We start from the raw sequence: 26,052 nt of genomic DNA on the forward strand, positions 1-26,052 counted from the left end.
TGAAAACCGTAAGTTAAGAACGTCACTATTCGTTTATTTCATACAAAGACATTGTTTTTATTGCATTTAAATACAAGATCTTAATAATAAATCTCCAAAAATATACAGTATACATTGTTTAAAAATATTTCTCGTTATTCTTGGTAAATCGTTGTTTTGTAGAAGAAAAAAAAATAAATTGACGAAATGTACAATACAAATGCAGCAGCTGAGTTTCGTTCTCAGCGGGGTTTTCATAAATGGGAAACCATCCCAGACCACACATTTCGTTGCATCGTGTAGATCGAGAATATATATATATATATATAAATATAAAAAAATACGTACCTTATACGTACGGATGGGATGAGGCTGCCATGGCAAGGTCTAAGAAAATAAATTATGTTTGCAGCCATCATAGGCACATGGTCGGAGCTGGGAGGGGGGGGGGGGAGGGTGGGGCGTGGCAAAAAGGCCGGGAAGGGAGGCTAATGCTATTGTTAGTACTGTGCGTACTGCAGCCTCGGCTCAACATCGAAGTGCACTTTGGACATGGTCTAGGCTAGGGCTAGGGCTACGGCTAAGTTCTAGGGCTAGTTGTACTCCTGCTTGGGGAAGTAGTCGGGCACAAAGACATGGATGATGATGCCGGTGGTCATGAGCGCAAAGTAGACGATAACGGCCACCCACCAGAGGATGCGCTCCCAGCGCCGCACCTCCAAATTGCGCAGCACCCCGATCCCCACCAGCAAACCGGCCACGGCGCCAGACAAGTGCGCCACATAGCCAATCTGGTCGTGCTGATCGGTCAGGTGGCGGTACACCGAGGTTCCCAGATCGGTGAAGCAGAAGACCAGGAACGCCAGCAGCTGAACGATAGCATACTCCATCTCCGAGTAGTTCTGTTGGCAGAAGAAGAAGAAGAAGTGAACACCAAATTATAAAATTTCAAAAAAAAAAAAAAATGGGATTTTTGAAGTCTTTTCTTTTGTCGTAACTTTGGATGAAAAAGCATTCACTGTATATGATTTTTTAAAAGAAAAACATTACTTTTTATACGAATTGACCAACAAAAAAAAGATTATCAGCTGTAAATGGCAATAAATTTGTAATTTTATAACGAGTTCAACATGCCAAAAATTAAAATACTATTTCTCAGGGTTTTGATAAAAAAGTCCGAAAATTTATTGAATTTTTTTTAGTTTTGTGGCATTACAAATTTCATTTTTAAGAGCTTTGCATCCTAATAAACAAAGGCTAGTTTTTTTTTAGCTAGCGACCTATACTTTTCATCCCCGGTCGTCATAGAAAATGTATTTTATAAACAATTTTCACATTTTTAATAAGGGTTACATCAAGTTTTGTTTTGCGCAAATGTGCTTAACTTAAACATTTAAGGCTGTGAAAGCCAATCAAATGGAAATGTGACGAGTTTAAACCTTCGTTTTCTCAAAGTTTCAATCAAAAAATATGAAAACTTACTGGAGGTTTATCAAGATTAGAATTAAAAATCAAATTTTTAAAGGTACGAATTGTTTTTTGCAGCTTACGACCTGAACTATTAATCCATCGCTTACTTCCGAATATTATTTTTCAATTTAAACAGGTATAACTATGTAGACTCGCAGTTAGTAGATTTATCGTTTCATGGACACTCACCATTATTATTGTGGCAATGTGAGCCGTGATCAGTGCGTATACTCCACCCGATGCGCCCGCCAGGAAGATTCGAGGACTGGTGAGTGAGGTGCCCATAGATCCGGCCAGAACACCGGCCAGATAGACAAGACCGACGCGCCACCAATGATGCACCAGCTCCAGGGCGATGCCCAGAAAGATTTGGATAATCAGGTTCATCATCAGATGCATAATGCCCACGTGGACGAACATGTAGCTCACAAAGCGCCAGCCCTCGTAGCGCTTGTAGGGATTGTAAATGAACAGAGTGGCTGCGGGTCCGCTGGTGCTTTCTCCAATGCGATCCTGGTAGTTGGGATCGTCCCTGAAACGAAGGCACACATTACAAACACATACTCTCGGAACAAAAACATTTTTTTCTTCATCTAAAATCCCTTTCCGTAACTCAAAGCATGGACAAATTTCAAATATTATGCACATAATTTTAATGCTTATAAAAAATCATTTTTAAAACCTCAAAACAATGGAGAAAATTTTAAATTGTATGAAAAGTTCAACTTTATATTATCAATGCACTTTTATTAATAATAACAAATTGAAATCTAGTTTTATAATTCTAAGTAGTTATATTGATATTTCAAATATATTACGATAAATTGATCCCCTGCAGTCATTTCCTAAAAAGAAGAACTACTGGAATTAGCCATAAAACAGTGTTATTGAATTATTGGTCCGTTTTCAAAATAAACAATAAATTCAATAGTTTCTATTACAAATTCAACTTAATATTGTGATTTCTAGCTTTCGCAGCTTCCAAGAAACTGATGTTGAGGGATTTGAGTTACAAAAAGTGGTTCGGATTTCAGACATTTCGATGGTAAAACACCAGAGCTAACTCACTGGAAGTGAATGACGTCCACCAGGAACATGATGATCTCGATGATCGAGAAGATGACCATGGTGAGTGGCGGTGGGCAGATGGACATCTGCTTCTCGTAGGCGCCGTCCGGTTCGTCGCCCTCCAGTGGTTTTGGGGGCGGGACCACGTAGCGACAGTAGCGGGTCAGCATGTTGCGCACCATCCACTTGTGGCGCAGGGACATCTGGTAGAACTCCTCAAAGTCCAAATGGCCATCGTTGTCCTGGTCGCCGCGCTTCAGGATCTGCTCGGCGATATAAGCGGGGATGTCCCGGCAATAACCATCCGATATCAGCTCCTTCAGTTCGTGCGTACCGATCAGACCATCCCTGTCGGAGTCGTGCTGTGGCGAAATACATAATATATTGATTTAGTAATCTGGAGATGGACCACCGATTTATACAGAACAGTTTAAAGAGCTAACAAAAGCCAGATTGTAAAATAAACTGCATCCACTGCACATATTTGTTTTGTTCAGCTTAACAAATATAATATCTTTAAATTCAAATACCCAATTTAAATGCTTAAAAATAATGATGGCAAGCAAAATGACTTGTAAAATTAACAAATTGATTATATGTTGTGTATATAGGGTTTTTTTTTCACTTAAAGCTTATTATCAACTAAAAGTTTTTTTTTTTTTTTTTTAAATACATAAACTTAGATTAAAACCTTAGATGCAAAGAACAAATTGGCGGCATGCCGTTTGGATCCGTATATCAACCCCAAAATACTATAACAGTAGGCCCTGGATAGAAATGTCAGCGGGGGTGTATGAAAAGCGGTTCGAATTCAGTTACTTGCCTTTTTTCCACCTGGGCGGACAGACCCGCACCGTAACAAACAGATGCAACACAGTGGAGTAAGTATATAATAATAAACATTGCAAGCATTACATTGAAATCCAAAAGTTATATTTAATTTCGTTGGTTGTTCTTTTAATATTTTTGTTTCCAATTTGAAACATTAATTCGGTCTTAATTTCAATTTAAATATTCGGCTCTAATAATAAAAAATCCTAAGCCATCAACTTCAGTCATATTCTTGATCAAAAGGATTTAAAAGTGCGACAGACTATAAATATATAATGAATATAAGTTAAGCTCATATATCTTGCTAAAAGATCCCTTAGAATGTGACAAATAATTTTTTAAATAATATTTTAAACTAGTAATATTGGATACTATATTCGTAGGGCTTAAGATGTTTTGAATTTGAATGAAAGTTTAAATATTATTGAATTTAAATTTTGGTTGGGATTATTTAATTAAATGAAATGTTTTGTGATTATTATTAGTTCCACTCAATGTAATAATTTAGCAATTGAAGTAATATTTAGTGTTTTATACAGGCTTTCTGTTAAACTTTCATTTTCTGGACAGGAAGTGAAGACGCATCACTCGAGGATGTCGCAACTGGTGCAGATGACCCGCCACGTGACCACCTGGTTGGGCTGGACACCGGCGACGCCGTGCGATTGCCAGACGTCGGAGGAGGATGCGCTCCAGTTCCAGGAATCGTCTGGCTTCGCCACCGTCCTGGTGCTCTATCTGGGCATGGCCGGCCTTTTTGCCGGCCTCGATCTCTGCACCACACCCAATCCCGGCCAGGCACGGGCACGGGACAAGCGGGAACTGGCGGCCTTGGAGCGACGACAGGCTCAGCGACTTGGAGGGCAGCGAGACAGGAGCACGGCGGGATCATGGCTGCCGTGCTGGCTGGTCAACCTGCCATCGCTGATCCGCCAGGTGGCTGCACCCAGGCCTCCAAATATCCAGCGCCAGCAAAAGAAGCAGACTCTGGAGCTGGAACTGCAGGGGAAGTGGCTTGGTTTGAAGGAGGAGCCCCCGACTTGGCACGATGCTATTGAAGAGGAGGAGTTGGGGTTGGTGGCTCCCAGCACTTTAATGCCCCAACGACAAGTGTCCACCTTCTTTGACCTTCCATCAGAGTCCGAATGAACACAATCCACCCACCAAATCATGATGTAAGACTCAAAGTGCACAATAAAGAGTCCGAAAGAAATCGCAACAAATTGACTACGTTTCTTTGATTGATTTTCCCCTTTTGGTTGCTTCACTTGCAACACTTGCAACATAACAGCGAATGCAGTGGGGCCAAAAAGTGTCCATAAAAGGATAGGAATGCCACAGATCGAGACGAGAAACTAGAAATCCAAACGAGGCCAACCGAAAGTCACTGGAAATTGCACAATTGTCACTGAAGTTAAACAATAGGAATGGCTAAAACAAATATTTTCTCAAGTTTAAATAAATTTTCAAGGCATTAGCATTTACAAAATATTTGAACATGAGTATATAACATCTTCTCTATTGAAAGTCAAGGCCATTTCGATTTTAGCTTTAAAAATCACTCTTATCGACAGCCCTTATATGGATGTTAACTTCTTATCGTTTTTGGCCGACTTCTAAGCCATAAAAAACATTTGTCATAGATAAGCGCTGCACTGACCTTTAAAGTATGGTCAAGAAATTTCTTAGCCATCTATATAAACGTTCACGTTATTTAGAAATATATATATATTTGTGATTCATGTTCACCAATCTATTAAAGGCAGATATTTTGTATTCAACAAGGGGCACCCCCTTTTAAAATTGTTAAGAAAAGTCACTTTTAATTATTTTCAATACGTTTGCCTAATAAGTAAGTTAACGAAAATATAGTACAAATTGAATAGAAATATGCGGTATAGAACAACAAAGCACTGTATAAATAAGTAAGTATTTAAGTCTGGTTTAAAAGAAAGCAAATATTTGGTTTCCAATAATGTAACGTAAGAATGTAATCAAATATTAATGTATGACTTATGGTTTTCAAGAAAGTAATCGGAACACCCGCTGCAGCAGACCATTAATGGGTATTATATCACATATATTCGCAGTCTTTATGCATTTGCTTAAAATATTTTAGTAAATTAACACAAAACCGCCGACAATTAACGCGACTAATCATAGAAACTGGGAAAACAAAGGAGGGGAGCAAACAAAACCAAGCAAAATGTCGATGCTCGCACTTAAAAATTCGCTCCACGCAAAAAGGCAAGCAGATACATACGTATACTATAGACATTTATATAGATACACATGTGCGGTGGTCATGTTTAGCCCCCATTCCCCCCCAAATGAGCTAATGTCTTGCACGTAAAATGTTCTGAAAGAAGAAAAAACTCCAAAGTGTTGGACAATCAGGCGATAAGCGGGTGAGCGGCCAATGGTTATGGTGTCTCGCGGGAATTGGTACTTAGTCACAGTCAGACAGTATTCAGTTCAACACAAAAAAGGTATTTCATGTGCTAATAAGTAATACTTTTTTATAGTTTTTGGTATCTGGCAACATTTAACTTATATCAATTAGAACACTCTAAAACCAGAAATTTGTAAAAGAAATCTAACAGAAATCTTGAAATTATTGTAGTTTTCCGTGCAGTGTTCAAAATATATAGCTTACTAAAATAATATATACGAAAAGCTGATATTTTCTCATATCAAAATGGCTCTTATCTGTGACATATCAACATGATATTTCTGAAATGTCAAATTGATACAATCTAAGTTCTCGAATTCGTATTTTTCTTCATTTAACTAGCTTTTAGTGAATAAATTTCATGTCTCACAGAGAACAAGTTGGGCTCTTAAGTAAATTGACTTTCACAAGTTTATTTTTTAATATCTAAATAGCATTATCTTTTAACTTTAAATTATAAATACGTAAGAATTTGGGCTTTATAGTAATTTCAAAAAAATGTCATGCATTGTCATTGCCAAAAAAAACCAAACAAAAATCTAGAAAAGCATTTCTCAGGTCTAAAGTGTATAAAACCGGCTGTTCTGCTCGCCATATTCAACAAAACAAGTTGTTATTTGAGAAGTTTAAATGTATCCAGAAATTATATATTTTAGGTTTATTTAATATGCATATGTCTTGCAAAAAATGTGGGTTGGCCTTTTAAATCCAACTACCGTTGCTGTTATTTGTTATGTATTTTATTTTGGTTATATCATGACAAGATTATTGAATGGAAGCTTTAGGAAAGCATACCCAGTATGAACCCACTTGAATGTTTGGAGCGAAAGAAGCCAGATAAGATTGCCGACGAAGAGGAATGTGTCTGGAATGCCGATTTCCAGGCGGATCGGATCGATTGGGATGGGATTGGATTGGAATCAAAGCGGTTCACTCATTTAATATGCTAATCGAATGATCACATATATTGTGTTCTTTGCTTCATTTCCAGCCGGAGAATGCTAACTTGTAGGATCTGTCGTGTTGCCGGGGGCCATTGAACGCTATAAAGGTGGTGAATCAAGAGGAGCATGTACAATGTACATTGAGGCATTCGCAGAGCCAGAAGTCCAGAAATGAAATTGATAATGAAAACCCAAACAACAAATGCAAACAGGTGGGCGGTGGGTGGCATCGGGGTGTGGCGGTGGTTAAGTGACTAACGCCAGCAAAGAATAAAGCAACAACAAACCGTAGACAGAACTCAAAGCGAGCAAACAATAATTTATAACCGGTTTTTTTTATTCGCCGCCCCTCTGTCACGATAAGAAAACACACTCCCCTTCGGCCCCCTTTTTCCTGGCATTTTCTCAATTTTAAGAAAACAGAGTGCAGCGAAAAAATAGCCTATGGTGTAAAATAAAGCGCTTCGGAAGGCGCAAAATTGAGTGACAGCCGGGTGCTAAGGGGTTTATCAACCAAAAAAGTGTTTTCAAATACAGCATTTATGTCGGCGCTAGGAGCACAAAACATATTTAGGGACTGACTGATGAATAGAATTTTAAAAATTTATTATATCGGTAAAGCGAAATGTTTTAAGCAAAACAAGTTGTGAGTTTTTCTTTCCAAAATGTAATATATAAAAATGTTAGTCACGAAAAGTGGTTTGTCATCAGATTTTTAACTCATTAAGAATTTTTTTTGTTTAATTTCCCATTCACATTTCGGATCAACTAAAATCACGTTTTGAAATTTAAAGATGCTTTGTATGTATGTACATATGTACATATGCGATTTGTTCTCATTATTTTCTTATTTTATACAGATTTCATTTTCGTCTGAGAAGAAACTTAATAAAGTGTTCTGTAAATCTTAAAAGTTAAACGGCTTTTAAAAAACGATTTTTCTAATAAATTTATTAATTTTTTTTTTTAATTTTTATTTAACTTAAAAAACATTTGAAATTCTGGCTTACCTCACACTTACTTAAACAATGAGAATTCACTACAAATTAATTGTAATTTTGTGTAATTAGTAATAAACTTATAATTCAGGAAAAAATGTTGGATTTCTTTGACATTTTAGCTGTGCAGTATAGCAACGTGGAATTAATAATGTATTGTTAATACAAAACTGTAAAAAATATAGTTTATTATATTATTATTATTATTATTATAGTTCAAAATATATTTTATAAACGTTGTATCTTAATGGGTTAAAGGTGGGGTTTTTGCCGCACTAGCGGATCGATGCTCAGATGATTCATCAAACCCAACTTTCACCAAGGGCGAGAAGAAGACGGCTATAATAAACAAGTAACTCCATTCACATGCACAAGTGTTTGAGTGTGTGAGTGCCGGCTAAGTGTTTTTAGGACGGTTGTCTTTTTTTCTGTTCTTCCCACGGAGAAACATTAACTGGTGCAATTTAACAAGGTTTATCGTTAACCGTACTGTTATTTCGCTACGATTTTTTCGATGAAACTTGAATATCATCTTTTTACCTTGTCGAATATCTCGCGCATTTTGCGGCGATCCTCGGGTTCCGAAGGGTTGGTCTGGTTCAGAGGTATCTCCTCCATGTCGATGGTGTCCTGCCGCAGCGTTTGTGGGCGCGAGGGAGGCGAGCGGCGCTCGGGCGGAATCGTCGGATAAAGGCCATTTTCCACGTCCCGCTGCTGCTGCAATTGCAGTTGTTGGGCGGGCGTTTGGCTCTGCTGCCGATTCACCGTCTTTACGGGCATTGTTCACTTAAAATTCTGGCCGGGATTCGATTCGTATTCGGATTCGGATTCAATATTAATCCCAATTTAGCCCACTGTGCGAAGCCGTTACCGTTAGCCAAAAAATGCAATTACAATTCTCATTGCCCGCGGTTTGATTTGCGATAAGATTAAGAGCGGGCCATAAAAAGCACCTGAAAACAGCGAGTTGAGAAAAAAAAATCCCGCACCAAAACCAAACTAATTCCTCGGACGCGAAAAAAACAACGGCGGTAATTAAGGGTGGACAAACTTCGATGCCATATTGTCGATTTTTCAATATTCGATGGCATTGATGATTGACAGGGTGTCATCGATGTTCTTCCATCTCTAACCGCGGTATGGGTGCCCGCTAACTATCGATGTGCGTGGTTGCTGTCTCCGCTAAGCCAATGATGTCTACATCGATGTTCTTCCATCTCAGGATCAGAGTTGCCAGATAAAATTGTACTTTTACTTGCGCGGAAGGTTTAAAATGACAAGCATATTTTATTTTAAATATTGTAAAACATTAAGTTTATTCATAATATCCATCCAAGCCTTTGAAATAAATCACACAGCCATTTTAATATTACAACTCGACCGTCATTTTTATTTTTAATTTAATGGTAAATCGGTAAATTTAATACAAAAATAAGCAAAAAAAAAAGGGGTAATCAATCATTATTCATGACACGCATTAATAAGTACAGTTAATAAATTAAACAGTAGCGTATAATTGAACTAAACTAACTGTGAGCAGCGGGCGAGACTAAGTTTTAGTAGGGGGTTTACATGGTACAGACAGGGGTTTCATTTCGAGAGTACACTGGAAGAAATCGGACAGCGCTTCTCCCACTGTAATTTGGAAATAAATGCAATATTAATTTAAATATAACGATTCAACTTTTCTCCTCGCGTCGTGTTTTTATACCCTTGCAGAGCGTATCATAATTTCAGTCAGAAGTTTGCAACGCAGTAAAAGAGACGATTCCGACTTTATAAAGTATATATATTATTGATCAGCATCACTAGGAGACTCGATCTAACCACGTTCGTTTCTACGCAAACTAGTCTCTCAGTTTCAAAGCTATCTGCATGAAACTTTTCCAAAAGTTGTCTTAGTATTGCAGGTAGTATATAAGTCGGAACGAGCCGGATCGGACGACTATAGCATATAGCTCGAAATTATTTTTGAATAATTAATTATTTGAAAGTTCCGAATTACGATTTTAATTTTATTGAAATCGGAAAACTATCATCATATAGCTGCCATAGGAACTATCAAATAATTGAGTTGCAAATCATCATAGCTTCAATGTTTTCCAGAATATTTAATTTTAGCAATAGCTGCAAGGGTATATAAACTTCGGCTTGCCGAAGTTTGCTTCCTTTCTTGTTTGTTTTCATTTTTAGTATTTACACAAAGAATTACACAGATTAATCAATAATTTCTTCTTTTTTTTTTGTTTTAATAATTTCTTTTGCATTTTTCAACACATTTTGGCGTTGTAACTTTCCCTCCAACTGGCAAACTTTGAGTTTGAATAACTGTCCACAAAAAAATGGGTTTCGCGTTAGGAAAACGCCAAGCCTTATCAAGAGACTTGATAATAGATTTAAAAAAAAATTAGAGTAGCACCTAATAAGTGTGGATTTCCTCTGTATTTTATTCCATGCCTCGGCTGCTGCCTAAAAATTGGGGCGTGGCAGTATAGGACAGCTTTTCTGCGGGCAGCACATTCTCCCCTTTTTCTCGATTCAGAACTTAAAACTTTGATATTTCCATATTGGCTATCACTCACATTCGCTCATTCACTTGCGCATTCAGTCAATATATTTCAGTCATTCACTCACTTAGCCTAGGTTCCTCTCGACTCTCGACTCTCGACTATCGACTCTCTTCTCTTTACTTTCTTTAGTACAGATTAATATAGCACTTGTGCAACTTTCCTCGAAATTTTTGCAATGAACAAAAACATAAAAGTTTAAAATAAAAAAATTAAAAAAAAAAAAAAATAGTAGTTTTGTCAAAGTTAAAAAACCTTTACGCATTAGAAAGTTCTTCATGTCGTGACTAGGCAAGTTTAAATGTGTTGATTTTTTTTTTGGAACAAAGTTCTCCCTCTCGTTTTAAAGAGGTATCCATTTTTAAGCAGCAGGTGTATCCCTCATAAGTTATCTATTTGGAGGGGACTTTCCACTGGCACCTCCCGTCGACATCGCATGTTTTAAAACTCCAACCAAGCGCTCGATTTTGGTACGTCTTAGAACCGTTTCGTTGTTTTTAGTACGTTTTGGTTTAGTGTGCGATGTTAGAAGTATTTCGTGGTTTTGTTAATATTCTTGCTATTGGTGCTGCGTTTTTCAAACTGGCGGACATCGTTGGCACTCTACAGGTGCTCGTCGCCATGATAGCCATTTCGAAGTGGCTGCCGCTCCTGCGAGTGATCCGTTGGCCGGTTGCGGTTGAAGAAGCCGCACTGTAGTGGAAAAGAAAAGGGAATTTCAAATTAGAATATTGTCTTATATTTTTTTAAATTTTAATATTTCTGAGCTTTTATTTCACTTGTTTTGATTAATATATAAACCAAAACTGTTGAAATTAAACAGTTAATTATATTATATGAGAAAGATATGTTTAAAAACGCCAAGTAGTCACGGCTTAAAAAAATGTACGATTAAAAAATAATAGTTTCTTGAAACTAAGACCTGTTTAATTAAATATTTTGAAAGCCAATTTGTAAGTAACATAAAAATGTTCAAAATTAAATTAAAATATTAAATGATGAATTATTAATTATCTATACATAAATGTTCTGCCCATGTTATTGTAGAATATACCAAAAATCTATACAAATAGAGGGTATTAAATAGTTAAAATAACATACAAATAAAACCATTTAAAACGTGAATATTTTTTTTAAATTTAATTGGGAGAAAAAACATTTTCGTTTAAAAACTGTTAATATTTAATACTCAATTTAAATCACCCTGATTTTCATCCGTTGAAACCATATTAAACTTTAATACAGTGCTTTCAAGTAAAATAGGACCCATTTTAAAACTTACATTTTCTATATTATTACAGATATTTGAATAATAATATGCATTGAATTTATTATTATTTAAATATTTATTATATTCAATATACAATGTTGAATTCACTTCACTACTCCATTTTTTTAATCAGTGTAAGATTGATCCAAAAATAATAGTCATGATAGTGAGGCCAGTTAAAAAAAGCAATGCATAGAAATGACCGACTCACCTTGTAGAGCAGCCAGACGAGCAGCAGGAAGATGAGTGCTCCGGCGCAGGCGGCCAGGACCACCACCCACAGGGGCACCACATCGGGCACCTGCTGCGGCTCCGGCTCCGCCTTGTAGAAGATCTCGTGCGTCTTCACGATCGCATCCTTGGGCGGCCCGATGAAGGGCAGCCGGGTGACATTGGCCACCGCCAGCGTGGACACATTGAGCGGCACGTTCGAGGCCAGCTTCTCCATCGTCTTGGCCACCATGCGCGCCCGGATGGCCACGAAGGCGGCATCGCCATCCTCGGTGCTAAGATCTCGGACCACACACCGGATTTTCTTGCACCTGGCCGACTTGCACGGTGAGTTCAAATCGATTTGTAGCGGCTGCTCCGCCAAATTCGAATCCGAATCCGTATCCGAATCCGTATCGCTGGCTCTCCGCAGGCGACGCTGCGATGAGGAACTGGACGAACTGGCGCTGCTCCACTGACCTGGCGTGGCCTGCTGCAGGTTGTCCTCGTCGTAGTAGTCCTCATTCTCCCTGCCATAGTAGGGCTTGCCGCCCGAGGAGGAGTAGGTCACATGGTGGGTCTGATAGCCACCGGGTGTGCCACTATACTGGGTCTGTCCCTGGAAGGATTGTCCCGGTTGGCGTGCCTGGTACTGTGCCTGATTCTGTCCTTGGTAGTGTCCCTGGTTGGCGGAACCGGCCTGGAACTGACCCTGGCTTTGGCCCAAACTCTGGCCGGGATTCTGATATTGAGCCTGACTTCTGTACAGCTCGTTGTCCACATTGCCCCGGTTTATGGTGCCCAGATCTAAAGTGCCCGCATGGAAGTTGCCACTACGACCGCCAAATTGTGATTTATCATGGAAGTTAACACCAGATCCAGATGCAGAGCCAGCTCCAGATCCTCCGGCACCTGCCAAGAGGATATGCTGCTGCTGTTGCTGTTGCTGCTGTTGCTGCTGTTGCTGCTGTGTTGGCCCAAAGCGGTAGTTGCTGGAGCTGCTCGAGCTCCTGGAGTGCTGAACCGGTCCGGCCATCTGGATGTGACCCTGGGTGCTGTGACCGCGCAGTTGGGCCGATGGAGCACCCGATCCCGATGAGGAGCTGCTGCTGGAGAAGGTGGCGAAGCTGGTTTGATTCACTCGGGGCTCTTGCACCTGACTGCTCTGACTGGTCTGACTGGCGCGATCGCGATGAACAAAGGAGGCATCTCCCAGGGCTTCCAATGCATCCTCGTGCTCCAGTTCCTGAACCTGTTTGGGTGTCAATCGGTTCCTGGCCTCCGTCTTACTCACTATAACTCCCTGGGCAGAGCCACCACCCTGGGCCTTCTCAACGCGACCACCGCCATCGGTGAAGGTCATCACCGACGAGGACGACGACGACGACGACGAGGAGGAGGAGGAGGAAGATGAAGAGGAGGAGGAGGAGCTAGCCGATTGTCCAGCAACCTGAGCTGAATTCGAAATGGCACCCTGGGCCTGCAGATACGATTTCCTTTGCAACTTCTCGTCCAGCAAGAGATTGTACTCATTGACCGCCACCTCGTCGCACTGAATTTTACCACCCGTCTCCGGTTGATTCAGCAGATACATCAGCGGATAGCCGACAATGGTCTCGTGGGGCAGATGTATATAGACCTCCGCCTCCTCGATGATCGACGGACGATTGTTGCGGATCTCGTAGATGTGCACCACCTGCGGTCCAATCTCATCCTCCTTGGTGGCATTCGACAGCTCCTTGTAGTCATCGGCCTTGTACAGCTGGTAGTCCGGCAGCGAGGTGCCCTTGATGTCCAGATCCGTGTCCACCCAGTTGCCCACGCTCTGCCGGATCTTGTTGTCATAGTCGGAGCCCGGCTTCTCCAGATTCGTCGAGTTTGCCTCCCAGTAGAAGTCGTAGCTGGACGAGCTACCGTACTTCTCCTCCGGCACCAAACTGATGTTGAAGTGAGCCTGAATGGGGTGTACATGAATACATGTTAGTTGAGGTATTTACATTTAATAGGTACGTTTTGGAATTGCATACTAGAAACCACTGAGGTCTAGTAATTACTTATAAAAGGTCTCTTATCCATTTGATTGTAGTACTAAGCATATATTGCCTTTATAAGTGACTAGAATTGTACTTCAATTGGGCCCATATTTGGCACTTAAAAAGTTTGTAAAATTTGTTAACAAATCATTTAAATTCAATAAGAATAGATAGAACTCAAATTGAATGTCACAGTTTTATTGATTTTGGCTGTGCATTGATTATTCGATTTAAGTGATTTTATTACAAGTAGTTCTGCATTTTATACTTACAATTTGTCCAGCCTCCAAGGGATTTCCAATGTCACACTTGAGCGTGTGGTTGTTTTCCGGCGTGGGCGCTGAGCAGGTGATGGGCGTGTCCTTCTTCTCGCCCAGCTGCTGCAACTTTCGGTACTGGAGATCCGGTGGGGTGACCATATAGAAGGTGGCCTCGAAGGCATCCTCGTTGTTGTTCGAGATGAGGACCTCGATGACCAATGGATCGGGTGAGCCAAAGAGGTACTTGTCCACCGTGCTGTAAAATACATTAAAAATAAATAAAGATCTAGAAAAAGGAAATAGTAATAATAGTAATTAAAACCCTACTTGACAATCAGCTTGAGATCTGGTTCACAGATGTTGTCATCGCCGCAATTCTTCTGGATATTAATGGCATCCCGCAGGACGATCTCCCGATTCTGGTCGATCACCGGCTCCAGGATGCTCCTACGGCGCCGAATCATTGGATCCAGGGGACGACTGCTGCGCAGATTGTAGCGGGCCTCCACCTCCAGAGGCGTCAACTTATCCTGCACCTTGTCCAGCAGATAGACCGTCTCATTGAGACAGTACTTCTGGCCGTAGTTCAATCGTATGGTCTGATTCCTAATGTTCTTGCCCTCGTCCCGCAGGAAGAACATGCGCGGATTGGGCAGCTTTTTGGCGTCCAGCAGCCACGAGACATCGAAGTCCAGCTGCTCGGGCAGATAGCGACCCGTGTAGCTCCAGCAGGTGGACAGCAGCATGCATGGCACCTGTTTGCGATCCCGCAGCAGCTCACAGTTGCGATCATCCAAACTGATCAGCTTGGAATTGCTGACGAAGCTGGTCTCCGCATTCACGGCGGCCACGGGTCGCGACTTGAAGATGAACACCTGGTCGGAGCTGTAGGCGCCCACGGCCAGATCGGGATAGGTGTTGCCGTCCATGTCGAGGCCACCGGACAGGGCGAATCCGAAGGTGCGCGGATAGGGAGCACCCTCGACGAGCTGCTCCGATTTGATGACCTGCGACGGCTTGGCCAGCGGACCCAGCGGTGAGCCATGGAAGATGTAGACCACGCCACGACCCTCGGGTCCGTCATAGGGGGCGCCCACTGCAAAGTCACCATAGCCATCGCCGTTCACATCGCCCAATGTGGTCAGCGCCAGGCCAAACCGTCCCTTGCTGTGGTAGCCATCACGTATGTGCTCCGTGGTCCAGCGCTTCTCCTCGCTGGGACCGGCCTGCAGCAGAATGTACACCCGGCCGACATCGTATTTACCCTCCGCGTTCTCGGGATCCGTGTACATGGGCGCACCGATGAGCAGATCGTCGAGACCATCGCCATCCACATCGCTGGTCGCCAGTGAGTAGCCAAAGTATTCGCCAATCTGACGACCAGTGATATTAAAGATATTTGCCATATTCCATCGATTGACGACGATGCGGCCAACGAGATTGGCACCACGTGGCATGCCAATGGCCACATCCTCGCTGCGATCGCCATCGAAGTCACCGGTGATCATCGAGTAACCCAAATACGAGTCATCATTCACCGAGGCACTTTCCGAGGTGGAGAACACCTGGTTCTCCGGCCTTGTCACATCGTGGGAACTGGCCTGACCTGTGGATCCGGGAAAATAGTTTGGTCACAAAACATAACTTCACTACGATTTGAGATATGTAACTCCTCTTATTCTCTGGTGTTTTTGGGTGAGTTTATTTTTTTATTTTTTTCATCAGTTGCTGTCAAAATTATGGCACATGTTATGAGTCTAGTTTTCTACAAGACTTTAAATACTTTTTGAAAACGATTAACAATTATAAAAGCATTTTATTTAAAATGTTTTTACCAATATCATATGCTATTTTTCTGACCGCAACTGTATGGCGCTTTATGGCTAAATGGGCATGCTTTGCATCAACAAATAACGATATCAACGATGATGGGCACATGGATCTTTTAACTACTCCCAGCCAAGGAAGCCACAACAACAATTACCACAAGATACTACGATTCTTTTTGGATGATTACGTGTATATGATTACAGGGGCACTACTAAAAAAAAACATACGTGAGAAACGTGCTGAGATTATGGTTAGTTTGCATTCCAGTTAACACAGTCAACATCCGAAATAAGCTACAGGTCGGCAAACAGGTAAACATGCACTTAAAAATTACAAATAATGCAAATCATGGGGTCAGACGAACGGTACAAGTCGGGCAGTATAAGAAAATATTTAAGATGTCTTTCATTTTTTCAAGAATTATTTTGTTTATTTTTTAATGGTACTAACTTAATTTTGTAAGTTGAAGAAAATGAACAATGCTAATTTTCAGCAGCAATAAACTTATACAACAAAATCTTAAATAGGGATCCATTTGTTTTAAATAAAATAAAAAATTTGTAGAAATAGTAGGTAAGAAAAGGTATTTTGTTTTATAATGATTATAAAACTTTTAAGTTAAAAAGAAAAAAGTGTGATATTATTTTTTGGCTCCTTCAAATTAGACTCAAAAACCGATGGAAATAGTATTTCCATGAAACTGGTTTCAATAAAAGTAAAGAATTTCTATTAAATATTCCATATATTATTTAATCCATTGGACCAACCAAATTTTTGGGTACATTACATTTTAAGAACATTTTTTTTCTCCGTTAGGGAAAACTAACGAACCTTTCTGTTCGTGATTTTGGCTTTTTAAAAGAAAAGATTTGTTGCATAACTTTTAAAATTTTTTTACATATATCACTACCGATGATCTGGTTTTGACCATCAAATCCTTCTCTGCCGTTCCGTGACACCTTTGTCTAAGCCACCCCTTTAGAGAAAACCCAGGATCAGATATAAGAGAAATTTAGAGATCGCCCTTATTTGTTATTATTAAGATAATTTCTCTTTTGTCGAATCGCTCCCAAAAAAAAAAAAGAAAAGCAGTTAAGACAACAACCATTTAAGCAGAATTCGGCAAAGCGGAGGTACGTAACATAATATATAGGCTTTTTTTCGACCTGGAACCACTAATATTAATAAGCCAAGCTTTCTAGCGACTTCTATTGGAACCCATTGCACAAATCTATATAGTTTGCTTTGTTTTCGATGGGTTTCCAAAGGTATTCTCTTATATTGATGGGTGATGGATATAGTTTTTTTTATGAGGTTTGATTTGATGGTTTTTGTTTTCTTGTTTCGATTATCAGACACCGTTAATGGGACTCTCAGTGGAGTTTTTGTATATGTGGGTGGGTATTTGTGTTTAGGTACTTTTTTAAGCTGGGTTAATGTTCGTAGGTACAGTTTCGGTTGAGTTTTGAGTTTGAGTTTTGAGGCAGTGGGTGAGAAGCGTAGTTGCTGTTTGTTTTTTGTTTTTTTCATTGCGTTTTTTATTATTATTACCTCCAGTGCCGAAGGGCTGATAAAAAGGCGGCTTAAATGGAAACTCGGCATCGGGCGGTATTGAGTAGGTTTGTCCTTTTTATGGTTTTTGTTTTTTTTTTTTTTTTAAAGCAACAAAAGTTGTAGGGAAGAATGTTGATTGGGAATCGGTTTTGGTTTCGGGTACGGGTGATCGAGTGGTGCGGTTTGGATTTGGGAATCGGTACAGAATGCATTTCACATTTCAAGTTCGGTACAAAATCGCATGCATTTTGACCCGATACACAGGATATTGATTGAGTGTAGAGTGAGACAGAGGTGGAGGAAGGAGCAAAAAATATAAAGAGAAAGAGAGAACATAATTTTGATTAATCAGATCAGGAAGAACATGACGCGTTATACGGTACAGGTACAGTTAAAGATACAGTTACAGATACAATTACAGTTACAGTTAACGTTAAAGTTACAGTAGAAAATCGTGTATCAAATACGGTACAATAAATGCAGCTAACTTCATTTGGGTTAAATTTACATTAAATTACGATTAACAATAGTTACGATTTACGGTTATACTGCTGACTCCTGCTGTCGAGTTGTAAATGATATCGGAGTTAGCAAAATGATTTCATTTTCGGTGTACCCTAACAGGTGGGTACAATTTCGTACGGTACAATATTGTTAGCTTCTGGCAGCGACAACAGTGCGACGTTAGGCCAATTAGGGTTAAACGATTTGAATGACAACAACTCGACAACACAATATATGCGTCACGAAACTTAGTCAACTCTACTTGTTCGAAAAATGTGCATTTAAAAATTGTACCGAATTCTTCTGGGCGGTAACAGAAGCTTAGTTGTTTTATTTAATTTGACAAACAATAAACTTAAAATGAAGTTTATTTAAACGACATAGTATTTTACCTTATGGACAATTAAACTATATTTCATTTGAACGTGTAATAAATTATTGCTTAAATTAGTTTCTTTTTAAATGCACACTTATAGTTTCTTATAATAATGTCACATAAACCAGTACAATTTTACAATTAAAATATATTAAAATGGTAAGTTTTTCCTAAATTATATTTATATTGCATGTAAAATTGCCTTGACTTATAAACAATGGTTTTTACGATCTACCTTTGGATACTTTATCGACTAGGATACGCTACAATGCGACATGCATCTCATTACATCTTAGTTTGTGGCTAAAACTAGCATTCCATCTTCCACAGATGCATACTGGATAAAATTATAAATAGCCCGCTTAGATCAAGTGTTAGAGACGGGGAACTTGAGTTCCTAAATAAAAAAATGAACTGAATTACGACCGGGTATTACGATACAAACATATAACTAGACCCATATTAAATGAATAATATCTATTTATTCACGTATCTTTGTAGATTACTTAGGTTATGGACTCTTAATAGAGAAAAAAATTAAACACACAAATTAATAAGATAAACTAAACTAGAGGATACTATGTTAATGCAATCACTTTGATTTTGTACATCGGAAGGCAATCAAAATTCAATATATTCGTGGACTTTTAGCTTGGGGAAGGACGAGGACAAATGCTAAATGACAACGGGGATAACGAAATTCAAATTTCAAACCAGACTACGTGGGTGTGTGTGTTTGTGTTCGTGTTTGTTTGGGTTCAAGTGTTCTTTGGAGTTTTTCTAGGATATAGGATCTAGGATGAAGGATCTTGGGTCTTGGGAAAGTACTTAAAGTTCTAGCTATGACTAAATAAAGGATAAATGTCGCTTGTCTCATTGAGACACGAGATACTAGAAAGAATAGCAACTTCAAAATACATACAGTAAATGTAGCTCGTCTCAAGAGACAAAAGGTATTGAGGTACGGATAAATAAATAAGAAGTAGAACAACGGTACACGGTACATGTGGGAAAAACGTGCACTTACCTTGCCAGTACCAACTGCCAGGTGCGCCAATGAACAAACGCGAGCCATTCTACAGAGGGAGAAAAGAGGTTACACATATACCATAATAGTCAAATCGAATGCTGGGGATGCAATTGTGAATGCAAATGTTATGCCACGATCCCAACGAGGTGCCAACTAAACGTGCCCACGTCTGTCCGTCCGTCTGTCTGTCTTTTTCGAACCATTCCATGCATATAATAACTCAATGAAACCCAAATAAAAAAAAACATAAAAAAAAAAGAAAAAGAGAACGTTGTGGAGATTTAGAGATCGGGCTCAGCCTTTGTATGTTGAACTTGGAATTCTCTTGAATTGATTGGGAATTTATTTTGAATAACAATGTAAGACTTGTGACTTGTGACAAATATGAATCCATCGAGTTCCCAGTTAAGTTGAAATAATTTTGTTAAGAATACTTAAGGAACCATTTTAGATATGATATGATAGCTTGCATTCTAATGCGTACAAATTTAAGATTATAGATATTTAAGTCTGTTGTTTAACAAATTAAAACATTTAAAGTTTTTTTTTTATTTAATTTGTAATTTAAATGTTTTAATAAAAGTCCCTAGAGGCACTGAAGAAGTCACTCTGAAGTCAAGCAAAATATCACCCACCTAAAACCTTGCATCGACAATTATCCCCACATTTTCGATAGGGTATATCCACTGAATACTTACCCCGTTGATCGCTGCACTAAATCCAGCCTGACACGAGCCCTGGCGATGATAACCCCAGTTGTCTGCAACGAGTGGAGAGAGATGGAAATGCATCGCATAAGTGAGTGATTGGGCAAAAAATAGGAGGCTGGGGCGAGGGAATGCCAGTCACACACAGTTGACCATTTAGGCATTGTGCGATTTCATCATAAATGTTCGCAGGGCCCCGGGATTTTCGCAAAAAGGGAACGGTGTGTGGGACAATAAATTGCAAATAATTACCGATGCAATGCAATAAATTGCGCTGCTATTTGTCAGTCGCTGGACGAGAGTTGGACGAGAGTTGGACGAGCGTTGGAGCAACATAAAAGGATTAGAGCGCGCCTTTGGGGCAAGATCTTCGCCTGCCAAAGCGATGGACATTGAAATGAAAACACAACAATAAAAGCAGCCCCAACTGTTGAGCGGCAAACAAAAAGACCAAGACGAGGTCCAAAGTGGGGACGGCATCCGCACATACATACATGTATATCCACATCCACATCCACAGCCACAGCCACAACCACACATCCTTTTGTTGGCCCCGCCTTTTGTTTGTTTGTTTGTTTGTCCGGCAAAGTGTCTGGCGAATGTTGCCTTGCTACCAAATACGAAATCACGTAACATCGGCAAAAAGATCCAACAAAAAGTGCACAAGAATGTCGAAATAAGAGATACCCTTAAGTTCGAATTGGGATTTTTGTCGTTTTAAAGTCCTCGAATTGGTATGTCTTATAATTGTTTGAAACTATTATTGATTGCTTAACAAATTGAATGGCGCCCACGGGTGTACATTTACTTCAATACTTTTTTTAATGGCGCCCTCGGGTGGACTGAACGCTTTAGATTGACTAACAGAATGGGTTTTACTTTTTCAACCTCTTAAATTTCTTGCCAAACTGAACATACCATATTCTCGATTTAACGAAAGGGTATTCCTTGCGACAACAACAACTTTATGTCGCATGCGCGGATAAAGGCCAGGCCTCCAGAAAAGGATCAGGAATGAGGGGGACTTGGAGCAAAAACAACAGAGAAATCAACAGGTAGATCGTGCGTTTGATCAAATTAAACGATAACAATTTGTCTCGAAGTGTTTCAATTTAAGCGCAGCGACAGCAGCGACGGCAGCAACATGTTGCTGCTGGCACCGGCAATCGCATAAGTCAACTTTTTTTTATTTGTAACGCACAGAGGTCCTCGAACGTGAGCATACCCATGGCATTGTCTTCGCAGTTGTAGTAATTCCCATAATAAAATCGCCCCGTCTTGAATTACAATTAGTTTTTAGCAAGGGCACGCCGAGAACTCTGTGCTCCATTGCCGACGTTTAAACTTGGCTTGGTCAATCGACGATTGTTTCGTACCTTTATTTATTCCGCTTTGATTTTGTCCCTTTCGGTTTTTGTATGTCTGTGTTTCGTTTAACTATTTAGTTTGGCATTTTGTGCGTTAAGTTGGTATTTATTGCTTTCAGTGATGTCGGAATGTGCTGAAGCAACTGTCAGGATGAGTTGCTGCCGCTGCTGATGTTGCTGCTAATCATTTCACAACAACAGCATCGACGAGCAGCATTAATAACGCAACAACAAGACCACTGGGAATCGAGTTGGCCCATTCGTATGTGTTTAGAATCTATAAATCGCCCTCAGATGGGTTATACTGGCTACGGATTGAGCAATCGCCTCATAAAAAAGGACTTAAATTATTTAAAAATGCAACTAGTTCAAAGTTGTAGACTTTGTAGCAAGAGTATGGAAATATAAGTTCAAAGGTGAAAATTAGGTGAATATGTATCTATTGAACTATTGAGGGTACTATTCTTTTATAACTTAAAGTAAATATATATTTTTGAACAGTTAATTGTTTTTAAATTTTTTTTTATTTATTTGTTATTTTTTTCTAACCAGCTGAATATTTGCTATTCACATACAGCACAGAAAAATGTTCTGTGCATATTGATATGGACCAGTTTTCTTTCAAGTGGTTATCATGCAAAACGTGTTCGATACGTTATTGTTAACTATCTTCAGTAATAAAAACTCATTGCAAATTAACTGACCAAAGTGGTTTTAATATTTTTAATTTTTTTTCAGAGTGAATAAGAGTTATGACAGCTACTTCAAATTGACTCAGAGTCTTAAACAAATTTGATGTGTATTGCAATATTTGTGTTTTGCAATTCTACGAATCAAAAAGAAAACAATGAAGTCGGCTGAAAAGCAAAAGCAATTCTTCCGGATGATAAACTAGTTCAAGAGTCACAACCCCGACTAATGGCCATATGCCAGCCGCTATATAGGAACACTCATACGTAAACCCACATATATACGGATATAGCTCCTTAAAAATCCGAAAGATATATGCATTGTACGTAAGTTGAACGCTTTGCATCTGCGAGGCGAGGCTAAAAATAATCACACCTCGTCGAAACTTTGCGGAGGAGGAGGACGCGAATGCCACATGTGGGCTGCTCGCACATAGATGCCCATCTATATAGACCTAGATATAGTCGGTATAAAGCGATGACTAACCAAAACAAATTTGGCAGGCTGTCCCAAAGGCAAAAAAAAAGAAAAAAAAAAACAGAAGAAAAACAGAACGGAACAGAAAAACAGGGAAAGTAATGTGAGGTAAAAGCAAGAAAAACAAATGCATCAGAACGAAAGAAATAAAACGTTGAACATCAAATTAAATATTTTTAGATATACAACATCACACTACAAACTACAGAAAATGGATATGTTTTTCCAACTTTTCGTCGGTCTGCGTATTTGTCGCCTGTCAAGTCGTATAAATCTTTCTTTCGATCCAGGTGGGTGGAGATTTTCTGGGTTGCAAAGGTTTACAATTTGATCTGCTGTTGGTTTATATTTCCAAATGACATCGAATTAGTCACTAAGGGCCAAGTTGTGTTAGAAAAACTAGAGAGCATCTAAAATATGTCATCTTTACTTTTGAACAGCTGCGACCTTAGTTTGCTACATAAACTATATTTTTATCATGGTCAACTAATAAACTTTATACTCCAGGTAAGGTCTTGAGAGAAAAGTCTCAAATTATATATCAGTAGAATTGAATTTTGATTCGAATTTTGAATGGACAAATATTTAAAAGTTTCATTGTTTTATTTTGAATTTTATGAAAATGTTTTGAAAACTTTCTAACAAATACTTTTCTCTTTTTTTTTGATCCCTGCAACGTATTCCAGCCACCTCAATTGTTGCCTAACCAATTGTCGAGCATTCTTGACACTTTTCACTTTCCCTCAAATTGCCGTTATTCGATACTTGAGAATTACAAAAAAAAAAAAAAACAAAAAAAAAAATAAATAAGTGAAGCAACAAAAGCCGAAGGAATGCCAGCGACTGACAGTTTGAATTTCGCTTTTCAAGGGATTCCCTGCCGCTCGAATTACAGAATCACACCGAATCGAAGCAGAGCGGAGGTCGAATTAGGCCTCCGGTGTGGGTTAATGTTAATCCCGGTCCGTCTGTCCGAAATCGTCGATACTCACTTGTCCGGCAGGGGGAGACCTCGTGGAACTGCTCGAAGTCGTGCGAGGTGAAACAGGTGCCCACGGGATCAATGCGGAACGCCTTCGATGGCGTCATCGTGTGGAAAACATAGCGCGGTGCACAGGCCTGCAATGAGAAATGGAGAAATTCAATGGAGATCGAGTACCTTGCACAGTACAAAAAAATCATGTCTATTTATTGATAATCAACTGATGACATTATTATATTTTATTTAGTTTATTGATTTGATTGGAAAAATGAGAATTTTATACTTTTTTTTTTTGTAAGCCTATCTTCTACTACTACATTCTCCCTTTATAGACAAAATCAAGAAATTGGCAAATTCGATTACCAAAAGTTGTAAAATTTAATTCCTTTTTCAAAAAATGAGAAAAAATTATTAAAAATAATAATAATCAATATAATTTTTAAATGTTTAAAAAACCATAGAGTCAGCAAAAAATTTCTCTCGGTGTAGGTGAAAGAGACGGGGGCAGGCATGGAAATTATTTGGTGAAGATGTGAGACAATGGCAGGCCAGCAGCAACGGCAAAGGCATGGAGCGGTGGCTCTCCTAAAATGGCCAAAGCGAATTAACAGACCCCATATCCATCAGGTACAGTGAAACTTAAGTGCACTGAACCTTATAACTTTTGGTAAAAAAAAAAAATATTCTAAAAATGCAAAGTCCACGCAGGAATATAAGATTTACAATTGTCTTTCGGTAACACATAATTTAATTTTGATAATTTCAGAATATTGCATAAACTAAGGGTTATATAGTGGCCGCTTTTCAAATAACATGCCAAATGTCCTAAAAATAAAGTGGTGTAACCTAATGAAAAATGTTTAAATTAGACAAAAACTCCTAGGTTAAATTTTTGCATCATAAAGCCACTACTTTTCGACTATATCAGTAAAATTCTGGCTATAACCACAACAGACCATAACAATACAAATAGAGGTTCAATAACGGAATGCCAATATATTTATAATCTTGTTATTAGAACAATCATTTTTAATAAATTTAGTTGAGACATCAAATTCTAAGCCCGATAAATAAGATATATTTTGCCACTTCTTTCGTGGATGATGACACACTGTGCGTGGGGAGTGAGTTAACCTCGTCGCAGTGGATCGCTTCGTATCCCAGCCGATCTGTGTGTTTATATAGTTTTATAATGTATAAATGGCTGGCAGTTGGACATAAAACACGCACGAGACTCGGGGTCTCAGCCATCTCAGTCGCAGTGCCGCTCCAAATATGGTCAGCTCAGCGGTTGGAGTTTGTGGCATGAGGCAGGAACGGCCGGAGCAGGAGGCATCAACATCAGCGTCAAGATCTTAGGCCGGGCTATTGTCTCCGCACTGCAATTACTTTTACAAATTTATACATATTGTGCCATTTATGGCAACCAGTGGCTTTCTGTATCTGTCGCTTTTCCGCCCGCCGCCCGCCGCCCCACTCCCTTTTGGCAACTCTGACATAAACTCAAACTGACGCGCTATCGCCAAAAATGCATGCTGATCGGATATTGGATGGGAGCGGATGGAAAGGCCGAACCATTCAAATGCCCCATTGAATCACAAATCTATGGGCCAGACCATATTATGCAAGCAGGCGCAGAAACAAACAAACAAACAAACAAAAAATCACAGTCCAGCTAACTTCACTAACACTCGGAGAAAATCACACAAGTTTGGAGCTGGTTTTTCATCTTCCTAGTTCATCGTTTTTAATATCTTAAAAACCATGCTCAAAACTTCATTACAATGATCCGTTTTGTTTTCCACTGCATAAGAACATTTTTATAATTCCCAAGTCGCTTTTCATTCAACAAAATAACATATTGTTTAGGTTGAAATGGCATTACCATTAGCTGCCGCCCTTAAAATACAATCAAATTTTTAATACTTGACCTTTTTTTCTAGTGTAAGTGCAAGAAATGGGGAAATAATAAAAACAAAACCCTGAGAGTTAGGCCAGACAATCGACTTGCCGCTGGGCACTCGGGGGAGCGTTGAACAATTCAATTGAAATTCCCAACAATTGCCCGCGTGGACCATTGTCCATGCCATGATCAATAAGTTAATAGCAATTTCCTATTAAAAACTTTATTATCAGTTGGCCGGCAGAGAGCTTCTTTGCGGACTTGGCGGCCAACAGTTTGCAGTTCGCGGTAAAATAGTTAGATATGCAAATGGGGAGCGGCCGGAGGAGAATGGATCCCGAAAACAGGTCCACAGTTGCTTTTCATTCCGAGCATTGAAATCAAAAATTATGGTTATGAATATGGCTTTTGGTCGAGAGTTGGTGGATGATATATGCAGGCAGAATCGCTACCATTTAGAGATGCATTTTTATACCCTTGCAGAGGGTATTATAATTTCAGTCAGAAGTTTGCAACGCAGTGAAGGAGACGTTTCCGACCCTAAAAAGTA

General features: G+C 39.4%; 3 protein-coding genes across 7 annotated transcripts in view; 1 reads left to right on the top strand and 2 right to left on the bottom strand.

The window, feature by feature from the left end:
- Positions 1-13: 13 nt before the first annotated feature.
- On the bottom strand, positions 14-8,787 carry LOC128264470 (protein rhomboid). Its single transcript, XM_052999954.1, has 4 exons — positions 8,283-8,787; positions 2,518-2,879; positions 1,639-1,981; positions 14-881 (listed from the first exon to the last, which is right to left on the bottom strand). Exons 1-4 carry the CDS (start codon positions 8,520-8,522, stop codon positions 573-575), a joined length of 1,254 nt encoding a protein of 417 aa, XP_052855914.1. The 5' UTR covers positions 8,523-8,787; the 3' UTR covers positions 14-572.
- Positions 3,249-4,571, top strand: LOC128264478 (uncharacterized). 3 transcript variants are annotated; one of them, XM_052999971.1, is made up of 2 exons: positions 3,249-3,398; positions 3,923-4,571. In XM_052999971.1, coding segments are annotated over exons 1-2 (576 nt in total). In that variant the 5' UTR covers positions 3,249-3,397; the 3' UTR covers positions 4,498-4,571. The 3 variants fall into 3 exon arrangements, with proteins under 3 accessions (XP_052855931.1, XP_052855929.1, XP_052855930.1); XM_052999969.1 differs by having other exon boundaries at positions 3,251-3,398; positions 3,888-4,571; XM_052999970.1 differs by having other exon boundaries at positions 3,251-3,398; positions 3,919-4,571.
- Positions 8,788-9,111: 324 nt separating the features above from the next.
- LOC128264454 (integrin alpha-PS2) overlaps positions 9,112-26,052 on the bottom strand; it is a 37,155-nt gene continuing 20,214 nt past the window's right edge. For 2 of the 3 annotated variants that reach the window (XM_052999918.1, XM_052999919.1), the window contains exons 5-12: positions 23,610-23,736; positions 20,075-20,136; positions 19,374-19,422; positions 17,464-17,538; positions 14,410-15,688; positions 14,095-14,338; positions 11,791-13,743; positions 9,112-11,002 (exon numbers count right to left, since the gene is read on the bottom strand). In XM_052999918.1, coding sequence (XP_052855878.1) covers positions 10,913-11,002; positions 11,791-13,743; positions 14,095-14,338; positions 14,410-15,688; positions 17,464-17,538; positions 19,374-19,422; positions 20,075-20,136; positions 23,610-23,736 — 3,879 coding nt within the window. In that variant the 3' untranslated portion in view covers positions 9,112-10,912. The remainder of the gene's footprint in view (positions 11,003-11,790; positions 13,744-14,094; positions 14,339-14,409; positions 15,689-17,463; positions 17,539-19,373; positions 19,423-20,074; positions 20,137-23,609; positions 23,737-26,052) is intronic. The other variant, XM_052999920.1, reaches the window with a different exon arrangement.

Source organism: Drosophila gunungcola, unplaced genomic scaffold (assembly GCF_025200985.1).
Source record: "Drosophila gunungcola strain Sukarami unplaced genomic scaffold, Dgunungcola_SK_2 000071F, whole genome shotgun sequence".
Lineage (NCBI taxonomy): Eukaryota > Metazoa > Arthropoda > Insecta > Diptera > Drosophilidae > Drosophila > Drosophila gunungcola.